The sequence below is a fragment of the Pygocentrus nattereri genome, chromosome 17 (assembly GCF_015220715.1).
Source record: "Pygocentrus nattereri isolate fPygNat1 chromosome 17, fPygNat1.pri, whole genome shotgun sequence".
NCBI lineage: Eukaryota > Metazoa > Chordata > Actinopteri > Characiformes > Serrasalmidae > Pygocentrus > Pygocentrus nattereri.
Window position 1 is genome coordinate 14,733,567 of NC_051227.1, and position 12,770 is coordinate 14,746,336.

Below are 12,770 nucleotides of genomic sequence, written 5' to 3' on the forward strand. Positions count from 1 at the left end.
TTGGTTTCTGTGTGTATAAAAATGTAACATGTCAAAGCAAAAGAAGCACAAAGCCAGAGCACCAATCAGGCCCAGCGGTCACTTTGTTTATAGCTTGTTTTGACCTGTTGGTCATACCGACCCAGTGCAGCACACGGTTCAACGTCAGCGCAGCAGCGTAAAATTTTGGGAGAGTCTGTTCAACATAAATGATGAACTAACCTAACTTTGTGTAAATAGAGCACAATATAGAAATATGTCCACATATGCAGTCGAGACTGACGCGGCTTTTTTCTGAATTTCTACAAACACCATTTCATTTGATAGTAAATTAGTCTGGGCTGGTTTATGTTTATGAACAGACGCCTACAGATCAACATAGTAAAGGAGCTCATCTGTGATCCTGAGTTTAAAGCCAGTTTTTATTAAACTTAAACTTGGAACTAAGTTGTAAATAAATTTTAAACTGAAACTTTGCTTGTGTGTAAAAGTGATTTCAGAGCCACTCGGTTCTCCCTGATGGAAACTGTTTACCTTCAGTGTTTTGTGCTTATGATCATTTTAATAGACGTCAGCGTCACTAATTAATGACGTTCTATTAAAAGACTGGTTTACCAAGAGAGACGCTGGAGGATTTTCACCTAAAATCAGTTCATGAAGAGAGTCTTGTTATAAAAATGATAACAGGACATTAAGTTATTTAAGTTAAGTGATACTTTATTAATCCCACAAACGGGGAAATTCCACCTCCGCATTTAACCCATCCGTGAAGTGAAACACCACATACACACTAGTGAATAGACACGCACACTAGGGGGCAGTGAGCACACTTGCCTGGAGCGGTGGGCAGCCCTATCCACAGCACCCAGGGAGCAATTGGAGGTTAGGTGTCTTGCTCAAGGACACCTCAATAAAGGACTGTCGGCGCTGGGGATCAAACCGGAAACCTTCTGGTCACAGGGCCAGTTCCCTAACCTCCAGCCCACGACTGCCCCAATTAGAGCCATAATTAACCTTTTAGTACTTTAGTACTTTTGCTTTTGATACTTAAGTACATTTGAAGGTAAATACTTTAGTACTTTTACTCAAGTGGAGGTCTAAAGGGAGGAACTTCTACTTTTACTGGAGTAATATTTTACCTTGGGTGTCTCTACTTTAACTCACGTACATGGTTTGCGTACTTTGTCCACCGCTGTCGATTCTCTCTACAACTGTCGATTCCAGCTGACCCAAACATCTGCAGACTAGAGCCGACTAGCACAGACTCAGCCGGTCTGAGAATTGGGGCTAAAATCGAGGTAGATGTTGTGTAGAGTAACCTGTTTAACTATAAAATGCAACTTCTCTGTGTAGGGAGGCTCTTTTGGCTGAAATGGGAGTGGCCATGAGGGAGGATGGAGGCACGGTGGGAGTGTTCTCTCCCAAAAAGGTACGAGGTCCATGATGAGTCCTGTTCACATATTATCATGAACAGGTAACTGAAAAATGGCAGTGATGACGTGTTTACATTTCAGACGCCTCACCTGGTCAACCTGAATGAAGACCCACTGATGTCCGAGTGCTTACTGTACTACATCAAAGACGGAATCACCAAGTAAGAACTTTAAAAAGAACACTCTTTAAAAGACAGCGGTTCTATATAGAACCATGAACACTCAGAGAACACTTTGCATGACTAAAGGGTTCTTTGCATCATGACAGTGTTCTTCAGATTGATGGAGAATGTGCTGTAGGTGGTTCTATATAGAACATTTTCAAAAATGATTCCATATAGCACCCAGAAGGGTTCTTCTGTTGTTATTGTGTCAAGGTTGTAACAATAGAACTCGTTTTGGTGCTATATAGAACCCTTTTCAAAAAGGAACCGTCTATAGCTCATTCATGCTGATTGTCCATCAGTCCAAAGGACGTTGTCTTATTTTTCACATATATTTGCTTTCGTATTTGTACACTCCTTAAAAAGATGGTGCTTCAAGGGTTCTTTAGTAAAGACAGTAGAAACATGATACATCTGAAGAACCTGTTGCACCCAAAAGGTTGTTATTGTTACAAGCTTCATATCGTGGCATTAGAGGAACCCTTATGGGTGCTATATACAACCATTTTCAAAAAGGTTCTGCATCTACTACACATTCTCCTTCAGTCTGAAGTACCATTTCATGATGCAGAGAACCCTTTAATCATGCAAATAGTTCTTTTGAGTGTTCAAGGTTCTATATAGAACCATTTTCTTTACTAAAGAACTCTTAAAGCACCATCTTTTATTAACCGGTGTACAGCAGAATCTTAAAGCAGCATATTTTACGACGGCAGTATCTTTTTTTTTTTTGTTTTTTTTTTAAATGCCTGCCACCACGCCCTTCTTCGGAGGACCAATTTTTCCTTATTACTGATATTACAAATTTCTTTTAATATATGCTGCCATCGTGTAGAGGGAGGGCAACAAACTGCAAACATATGAGCAAACAAAAAAATTACAGGGGGAATAAAGGGTAAAGAAGTGTTATAGTGTATTGGGAGAAAAAAAAAACAGAAAAAAAGAAAATAGAAATGATAATATTTGTACCCTCAGAGAATGAAAGTGAGCTTTAGCTATTTATAATACCTGCCATATATATTTATGTGTGCGTGTGTGACCAGGAACATTCGGGTGGAGTTACCACAGTTGGGTATGAAAGCCGAAGGCGGTTAACGTGGTTGTAGAATGTTGTTTAGTGTTGACCTCGTGTTTTTGTATTCATGAGATTTGTTTTTGAGAGATGCTGAGATTTTTCCATTGGTATGTGTTCTATTAGAAAATTTCTCAATTGATTGATGGTGATCTTTTTCCTTGTTTTCCACTGCACGACTGCAGTATCTCTACAGTAAACCGGCTAAGCTGATTAAACTTCATAAAAACGTTTTTTGCGCCATTTGAAAATCCCTGCTACCCCCGATAACCACCCATGATTAAAGATACATTAATAGACATTAACATTTTATTCCTTCTCCCATAATCATTCTATTCAAACTGGGAATAAAGGTGACGTATAATGACTTGTGGATACTTCTATAGACTATGTACACACTTCCTTTCATTTCTGAATGATTTGAAAAAGGAATATGCTCATTACCATTTGAATCTAAAAAATGTAATGTTGAGTCTTATGAAGATTTTTGCAAGGACTTTAACTTGATTTATAATTGCAAACAATATAATATTGCCAGTAAGGCAGTTCCACAAGCCATGTTTGTAATGTGTAGAAGTGGACTTCAAGACACTGACCCTCAACTCCTCCCCAGGTCTTAATACAAGGAACAGAATTTTTACCTGTTTTCCAATAACTTTCTTAGCAGCTGTTTCAATAGGAAACTCTACCCAGATGATTGTTTCAGAAATTTCATTTTCCCCCCAAAGGATTATATATGTGAACTCAGATCCACAGTATGTATATTACATATATATATATATATATATATATATATGGAATATATCAATCTAAAGAGTTTCTGAGACAAAGGTTTAATTTGGATGAAAATGTTTGTGCTTTCTGTAAAGATGATGTTGAAAAAACTGAGCATTCATTTGTTTCTTGTAAGGACTCGAACACATTTTAGGACAATTTACATTATTGGTTATACCCAAAGATTGTGGGTTTAAGTGAGTTTGCGAAGGCATATATTATAAATGGAATGCTTTTCTGAGGCAAAGATTCTGAAATGGTAGTAAATGTTATTTTATTGTTAGGAACGTTTTTCATACACAAAGTAAGGTGAATGAAAACAATGCCATCTTTTTGTTTTTTTTTTGGTATGAAATGTGCATGCAAAAGAAAATTGCTAAAACTTTACTAAAATAAATGGATGGATATTATATATATATATATATATATATATATATATAGTATCTCACAAAAGTGAGTACACCTCTCACATTTCTGCAAATATTATGTCTTTTCATGGGACGACACTATAGAAATGAAACTTGGATATAACTTAAAGTAGCCAGTGTGCAGCTTGTGTAGCAGTGCAGATTTCCTGTCCTCTGAAAAGAACTCAACACACAGACATTAATGTCTAAATAGCTGGCAGCACAAGTGATGAGTCCACCTCACAGTGAACATGTTCAGACTGTGCTCAAAGTGTCAATATTTAGTGTGGCCACCATTATTATCTAGCACTGCCTGAACCCTCTTGGGCTCCTCAGGGTCAGATGCACAGATTCACACAGAGCTCAAATGTTTTTAAGTTTTGCATGAGGTGCTTTACACACGCCAGACTAGCATTTCTGCTCATGTTAGAGGAACTACCAGACATGCAAACTGCTCTTCTATTAACCGAGCTGAGGCTGAAGGATGATTTTGAGGGCTGTTAAAAACTGGAGACCCTCTTTGTAAATTAGTCTAGTAAATAATCCAGCACAGCATCAGCAACAACATGGTGTATAAAATAATTTTCTATCAGTTCTTGTCATTTTTTTTTCTCTGTTGTTTGTCATATTTGTCTAAGAGTATTTTCCAAAATAAAAGTCTGTGTGCATTTCAAATCTGTCTGAGGAGCTTAAAACCTAATTAGTCCTTGTATGCAGAACAGTAATCTGGGTGGTCCGAGGGTGGACCAGCAGTGGCAAACAGTCAGCAGGGTGCTGATCTTATCAAGCCAGTGGAACGATATATGCAGTCTATCTGAGATGTTTGCCATCTTCCTTTATGACTAATGAATCCCCCTCTCTCCAGGGTCGGCCGTGAGGACGCCAGCTGTAGGCAAGACATTGTTCTGAGCGGTCACTTTATTAAAGAAGAGCACTGCATCTTCACCAGTAGCACCAGCCCATCAGGCGAGGGTGTGGTTGTTCTGGAGCCTTGCAAGGATGCCGAGACCTACGTTAACGGCAAGAGAGTGACTGAGCCCACCGTGCTCAGATCGGGTGAGTCTACAGCTTCTGGTTTAAGCCCATTCCTGGACGGATATGAAGCACTCTGGTCTGTCAAACTGAAGGTTTTTCTAACCAAAGGCTTGACTTTTACTTTTTTTTGTTATTTTAGTATTTTCTTTTGACTGGATTTGCTATGGAGTTAATTTTATGACATAACTAAAATAATAAAATTCACAAGCAAAATATCAACATATCCGAAATATGTTACAAATAATGAGTTAAATCAAACCTAACTTTTGAGAAGATTACTTCTTATTTTCAATCATTCTGATATGATTGTATTACTCATTGTGCCTTAATTTTGCTTACATTTCTTTTCTATTTTCTGAGAGATTTTTGCTTCTTAAATCACTCTTTTGCTTCTGACTTGTGGAACTTTTTAACAGGGGGCAGATCTTGGAAGGGGGCATTCCTCTGCACTTTCTATTGGTCAACTGATTTCAGCTGACCGATATGTCCAATCAGCAAATTGAAAAAAATTAAGCAAAAACCTGACAACATGAGTAATAAATTAATATCAGAATGACGTGAAAGGAATAGTTATCTTTTAGAAAGTCTGATTTAACTTTTATTATTTGTATTTGCAACATATTTTGGACATTTTGATAATTTGTTTATTATTTATTATTATTTATTTGAAACATTTGACACAAAATTCACTCCGTAATGTGCTGTTATACAACGTAATTTTATGGTAAATAGGTGAGATTTGTCTGACTAGTGGAACGTGCTGGCAATTTTCTGACAAGGTTTTTTATTTTTTTTATTTTTTGCGTTTAAAGCCAGTTTTTATTAAACTTAAACTTGGAACTAAATTGTAAATAAATCTTAAACTGAAACTTTGCTTTTGTGTAAAAAGTGATTTCAGAGCCACTCGGTTCTCCCTGATGGAAACTGTTTACCTTCAGTGTTTTGTGCTTATGATCATTTTAATAGACGTCAGCGTCACTAATTAATGACATTCTATTAATTCTATTAATCATCAGAGCCATAATTAATCTTTTAGTACTTTTACATTTGATACATTTCCATTTGAAGGAAAATACTTTCATACTTTTATTCAAGTGGCGGTCTAAAGGGAGGAACTTCTACTTTTGCTGCAGTTATATTTTACCTTGGGTGACTACCTTATCAGTGTTCAAACTACAGGATCCTCTCATAGAGTGCCTTCTTTCTTTTTGCTGCTATGTGGTGTTATAATCGTTGATGTGTCTGTAAGCGTAATGCACCCAGGCTGTGATGTTATGTTGTACTTTGGTGATAATTAATTACATTTTATGCAAATGAGGCAGGCAAGTCGGTTACATAATTGGCATTGGGTTCAAAAGAAAGGATGAGTTCAAGCTGGTCATAAGCTTTAACCCTGTTTCCATGTGTTCCTCTTAGGGAACCGTATCATCATGGGGAAGAGCCATGTGTTCCGCTTTAATGACCCAGAGCAGGCAAGGCAGGAGCGGGAGCGGACCCCCTGTGCTGAGACCCCCGTAGAGCCTGTGGACTGGGCCTTTGCCCAGAGAGAGCTGCTGGAGAAACAGGGCATAGACATGAAACAGGAAATGGAGCAGAGGTACAGTGGAACATTCAGTCAGACACAGCATATTATGAGTCAGCTGATAGCTGATTGACTGTTTAGATAGATATACAATATAAAAGAAGGATATATACAAAAAAACTATCTACAGGCATATATGCAACTAGAAATATACAAAACTCTGCAAGAAGATCTATCCTGAGATCAAAAAGGCAGTGCAACAATGACAGTACAAGGAAGCGCAGGTAACAGCATATAATGACTATACTGAATAAATATGGGCATCTATTGGTCCTGAAATAAAGAGTCCAGGTGTCAAGTGTCCAGATGCGCAAGATAATTTATTAATTCTTCATGATAAAATGGATAGTTCTGGTCCTAAAACATGATTGGCTGAGCTGCGTTTGAGGCCAAAATACACGATATACAGTACTGTGCGCAGGTTTTAGGCATCTAAACAAATTTTTTTACCAATTTACCTCGACAGCGAGTTTATCACAATATACATTAGAATAAAGTCATATTCATAATTCAAATAAACATAAAAACAATAAAAAGTAACAATTTCTTGGGTCCATATTTTTCCTTGACACCTTTACAGCCGCCGCAGAGACTTGTTAATATCATCAGTTACATCATGAGCTCAATTTACTGAAGCACTGATTGGTCAAACCAGGAGCTGCTTTTTAACTACATATAATACTGTAATACTGGACTTCCTCGAGGAGAGGCTTGAAAATGGTTAAACAAACACACTAACATCCATAAAACCACTGTATGTGTGTGTGTGTATATATATATATATATATATATATATATATATATATATATATATATATAAACCATTATTAATTAATATTCTATACATTTTGTTTATTTAAATATTAACACTTTTCTCAGCAAATAAACACAAACTACACAAATAAATAGATTTTGAAAATGTGTCTTGGGTGCCTAAGACTTTCACACAGTACTGTATGCACAGCTATGACCACCTCACAACTGAAAAAAAACGAAAAATCCCTTGTGCTGTTAATGGAATAACTTTTGATGCTCGCTGATGTGTACTGATGAAGTAAGAACCCGATTCTGTTTCAATTGGGGGTCTGACAGCTTATTTTCTTAACTAGAACTAGTTTGGTTGACTGTCTAACAGGTTAAAAGATGCTGAACTCCATTGTTAATATCACAGGTTTAAAGCTGAAGTCAGTTTCTCATTCGCCAGCTTCTTGTTCAAATTGTCCCATTTCACCTTAAGGTGAAACCACCTTTTAAGGTGGAACAAGAAAATCCTGACAAGAAGCTGGCGAATGAGAAGCGACTTCAGCCTCATAAAAAGTCAAACGTTGAGAGACATTTTACAAGAAACTGTTGTATTTTTTAGAAAAAAGTTTCCTGCCAGAGATGCGAGAGAAGTGACTATAGCTGTGCTAAAACCTAAAGCAGAGTCATATTTACAGCCAAGGTGGTAAAAACATTTAATTTACATAAAATGTTGTGGCTCCCACCGTGATTTGATTTTTGTTGAAAGGACAAAATGGCTCTTCTTAACATTTAGGTTTCTGACTCCTGGTTGGTATACGCCCTATGGTTTTTGTTACAATAATACTGTTGGCGAATAAAATGTGAAAATGTTTTTTGCTTGTTGAAACTCCCAGCCTTAAAATACTTAATGTGACATGCTCACTAATTCTCTAGCCTTCAGTTTAACATGGACATTAGCCTGATGCAAACCACAGATCCAGTCTGCATTTGTGCCCTAGATATTTATCTTGTGCATATGAATGTCATTGAGAATTAAGCCTATAGCTGAGTGTATTATCTCTAACCCAATTGTAGTTACTGTTGTTATGTGCTGTGTTTACAGATTGCAGGAGCTTGAGGATCAGTACCGCAGAGAGAGAGAAGAAGCGAGCAACCTTCTCGAGCAGCAAAGACTGGTAAGACTGCTACCCTTTTACAGCTCCAGAGAGGGCACTGAATAGTTTATACATGTGAAAAGACCCAACATTTCATTTTCAGGACTATGAGAGCAAGCTGGAGGCTCTTCAGAGGCAGGTTGATTCCCGCTATTACCCTGAGACCACAGAGGAGGAAGAGGAACCAGAGGAAGAGGGTGAGAAACAAACACATTTGTACTTAGAAAATGACAACATTGTATCAGCGCAAAGAAGTAACTGTTGTACACCGGGGGTCGTTGCTGTACCAAGAACCACCTGAATAGCTACATTTACATGGTCTAATAATCCGACTAATAGGAATAGAATAAGGCCATGTAAACACCTCAGTTAGGCTAGTCTAGTCCGATTGAGGCCGATTGGAATACAGTTTCTGTCTGATTGAGTGAGGTGGGTAATCCTGGAAATAATCTGTTAAATAGAAGAATAATATCCGTGTAAACGCCTGTATCTCATTACATTCCCTATCGGAAAGTTTAAGTCTGTTCTGCTTGTGCGTCGCGTCATAGTGAAAGTTTATAACTTTCAGCATGACGGAGCAGAAACTGGTCTGCAGAGGAGATGAAGTTTATGCTCTGATCTTTAAAAGGCGGCGGTGGGACGGACGTCCAGCTTATGTGTCTCAGAACACGACGTCTTCCTCTCGGCCTTCTTTAATAAGGGCATGTGAAGGACGTTTTCCTGAGTCTGACGTCATTTTAAAGCAATTAAAAACACAAGCACTGCTCACTGCTGCTCATCTCACTCTGACTGGACTCGCATGATGCTGGTTGTCATGGTAACATCTACACTGAGTGGTTCTCTACGCATGCGAGTCATTTAGGGTCTGATTAATTGTGGTGAGCATGAAAACAGATTTTAATTAGATTGTTGAGTAGAGAATAAACACCACAGTCTTGATCTGTAATCAGAATGTCTTCAATCGGTTTGGCAAAAGTCTTTGCATGTAAACACAGACAGTGCTGTATTGTAGTGGAGAGTATTTTGTCTCCATAATGCATTATTTTTTCTAAAATATATGTATTGTCAGTAAACAATCCACAAAATATTTCCCTCTGGTATCTCTGAGATGCTCTAATATCCGTCGCAGTTGAAACATGGTATGTGTTTTTGTTTCTGGCAGTCTCCTGGACCAAGCGGGAGACTGAGCTGGCGCTCTGGGCTTTCCGAAAATGGCGCTTCTACCAATTCACCTCTCTGCGAGACCTGCTGTGGGGCAATGCCATCTTCCTCAAAGAGGCCAACGCCATCAGCGTCGAGCTGAAGAAGAAGGTGAGCTGCTCTCATGGACTGTTATGTTGTTGGGCTGTTATAGTACAGTTATAGTGCTGAAACATTTTTGCTTTTGTCTACTTCATCCATTTTATTTTACCGTCACCAGTAAAATAATACTTCTGCCGTGAGTCCAGAACAATTTTAGAATCCTCTTTTTTTTGTGTTGCCTCCCATCTCTGTTATTCTAAACCTGTAGCAACCATGCTAAATACGTATGTGCACACTAAGGCCCAATTTCAGCCCTAGCCCCCACCACTTAGCCCTTGGCCCTCCGTTTTGTGTGTTCACGTCTAGGGGTGGAGTGTCCTGATTCTTGTTGAGATAGAGGGGTAGGGCAAAGTGTCAGGACTACATGGCCCTCCAAACGGAGGTTTTTCAGAGACTCCAAACAGAGAGATATGAAAAAAAAAAGAGAGAAAAACCAGCAAGACGGAGAACAAGAGACCAAAGAAACACACAAATATGAGAATTTTCTCTGTTGAAAATTAGAATAATCACTTATGTCTTAGTTTAATGTCGTTTCAGTGTATTATGGTCCTTTCCTTCATAACAAGCATAAAAAATCACTAGTAATATGATGACGTCTCAGTAGCTAGCCAGCTGAATTTCCCCATTCCACCTTAAATGGTGCATCATTTCTGCTGCGTCATTTAAGGTGGGATGTGACAATTCAAATAAAATCTGGTGAATATCTGACTTCAGCTTCAAATCACTGAAGAATTGATGATGAATTGGTGGTGATAAATAATTGCCCCCCTCTTTGAAGGCGTATGATTCCCTAAATGTAACTAAAGCCCAGCAGTGAGGAGCTGAACTTTACCCTCCTCTGCTGTCCCTGCAGACGGGCAGGGTCGCCTAAAGAGCAGCGCTAGTAGCTGTTAATGAAGTGATGCTCTTTTATTTGACAGTTGTCTCATTTTGTAGAGATAAATTTCAACCACTACTCCTTATAGGTCACTTCCCAAGGGTAAGGTGACACTCGAAAACAAGGGGTAGGGCTAAAAATAAGAAATAATATTAGGCCCAAGAGTGTCATGTTTTTGTTTAGTTTGTTACTCATTGCTGCAATGTGTGTCCTCCCTTCAGGTTCAGTTCCAGTTTGTGCTGCTGACAGACACACTGTACTCTCCACTCCCTCCTGATCTCCTGCCCCCCAGTGTAGCTAAGGACAGAGAGAAAAGACCCTTCCCTCGTACCATTGTAGCAGTGGAGGTCCAGGACCAGAAGAATGGGGCCACACACTACTGGACCTTAGAGAAGCTGAGGTGTGGTGAAACAGGCCTTGTACAGCTTATTTGTGCAGTACTGCATATAAACATGCTGTGTATAAAAAATGGAAAATTTTGCACAGTTAAAAACAGCAGCAGCTGTTTTGAAGCCGTGGGTGATTCCATGACCGAGGTACAACAGCTTTGTAGGGCCACTGTTAATAAAAAAGAAAATAGCAGAATTTGAGAATAAAGTCAGAATATTTTGAGAAAAGAATCAACATTAAAGTGGCTTTAATACCAGGAAAGGTCTCAATATTATAGCCAGGTCTTTGCAAAGGGACACGGCACCTCCTCGTGTTAAATGAGGGGTGTTGAGTTGGTGGAGCTGCACTTTCATATCGATTCACCCATAAAGAAACACTCAGCCTCCCCGTCTCTCCTGCACATCAGCACCAGTCTGTTATTAGTGTAAGAACCGGCTGAAACGGCTGAGCAGGAAACTGTGTTTATCTAGAATAAAGAGCCAGACGGACTCGGAGGAATCCGTCTGTCTGTGTTGTTGAAGGAGAATCTCAGGCAGGGTCGTCTACACGGCTATTGGGGGCTTCATCTCCCCCCATTCAAAGAGGGCATGAAGTTTCACAGACAGTGAGGATGAAGATCAAAATGATCCACAGAGAGACGGGAATGAGTGGAGCTCCAGCGCCAGGACAGCAACTGAGACCCCAACATGTTATAACATCCCCCCCTACAGTTAGCCTCCCTACAGTTAGCCCACTTTATCCTCCAAATATGACTTTATTCTCGAAATCTTACAACTTTATTCTCAAAGTCTACTGCTTTTATTGTTATTAACAGTGGCCCTAAACGCCCTAAAGTGCCATTCAGCCCTTGCAAATGTTATTTTTTTAGCATTTTTCAACATTGAATCTAAGAAAAGATTTAACTATTGAAAAAATGAATGAATCAATCTCAGGATCAGAATTTCATTTTGTGCAGTTTCTTTGCTGACAGTGGTGTAAATTAATAACAGGGTTGAGGTTTTTGCTTATTGAATTAATGATTACACAAAATATGGTTAACTAGTGAGAGGACATTAAGGACATTCTAATGATTTACTTCATGATGTATAATACATGAATTATGGAATTATGAAATTTTAAAGGATTCACACTCTCACAGTTGGATATCGTCAATGATGGACAAGTAACCTGATGGTGATGTGTATAAAGTGATAACATTTTGGTAAAAGAACTGAGAGAGGACTAATTTACTGCTAAACAGCTGGAAAACCATTGGGTTCACATTTAAGAAGTCTGTGGACTGATTTTTCAATTCAGTGTTTGTGATGCAAACAGAGTCGTTCAGAGGGGTTTGTTGTGAAATAGTACAGATGTCTTTACAGTGGTGGTGATGGGAACCAGGGGTCACCATGACTACAACACAAATACTATCCAGAACCACCAGAGAACCTACATGAGTCTTCTGAGCTGTTATGTTTTTATATGTAATGTTTACAATAATAATGATCAATCTGATCTGATATGAACAAAGTTTTGTTTGGGGACTGATTTGCCTTACAACTCTCTTCTTGTATCCATCCACCATGAACAGTTTACAATAAACTGATTAAAATACAAATTTAGACAAAAAGTGACCAAAACAAGGTGTCAGTCATCGGGCAGTGAATTCATAACTATTTCATGTAGTAACTTTCTGTGAGGAGCTTTTAGAGGGGGACATCTGGTTCCTATCACCACCACTGTGAACAGTTCTGAGTTTTCACACCAAACCGCTGTGAACGACCCTGTTTATATCTTACCCACTTAATTATGCCGAAAATTATAAAAAATCAGTGGAGTTCCCCTTTAAAGCAGCAGACCTAAAATGCTCAGTGCTGG

At 38.7% G+C, this 12,770-nt stretch overlaps 1 protein-coding gene across 9 annotated transcripts in view; it reads left to right on the forward strand.

Moving 5' to 3' along the window:
- kif1ab (kinesin family member 1Ab) overlaps window positions 1-12,770 on the forward strand; it is an 80,286-nt gene that overhangs the window by 25,661 nt on the left and 41,855 nt on the right. For all 9 annotated transcript variants that reach the window (XM_037546506.1, XM_037546502.1, XM_037546503.1 and 6 more), the window contains 8 exons: window positions 1,333-1,408; window positions 1,494-1,573; window positions 4,695-4,885; window positions 6,281-6,461; window positions 8,293-8,365; window positions 8,448-8,541; window positions 9,507-9,655; window positions 10,745-10,923. In XM_037546506.1, the coding sequence (XP_037402403.1) occupies window positions 1,333-1,408; window positions 1,494-1,573; window positions 4,695-4,885; window positions 6,281-6,461; window positions 8,293-8,365; window positions 8,448-8,541; window positions 9,507-9,655; window positions 10,745-10,923 (1,023 nt within the window). The remainder of the gene's footprint in view (window positions 1-1,332; window positions 1,409-1,493; window positions 1,574-4,694; window positions 4,886-6,280; window positions 6,462-8,292; window positions 8,366-8,447; window positions 8,542-9,506; window positions 9,656-10,744; window positions 10,924-12,770) is intronic.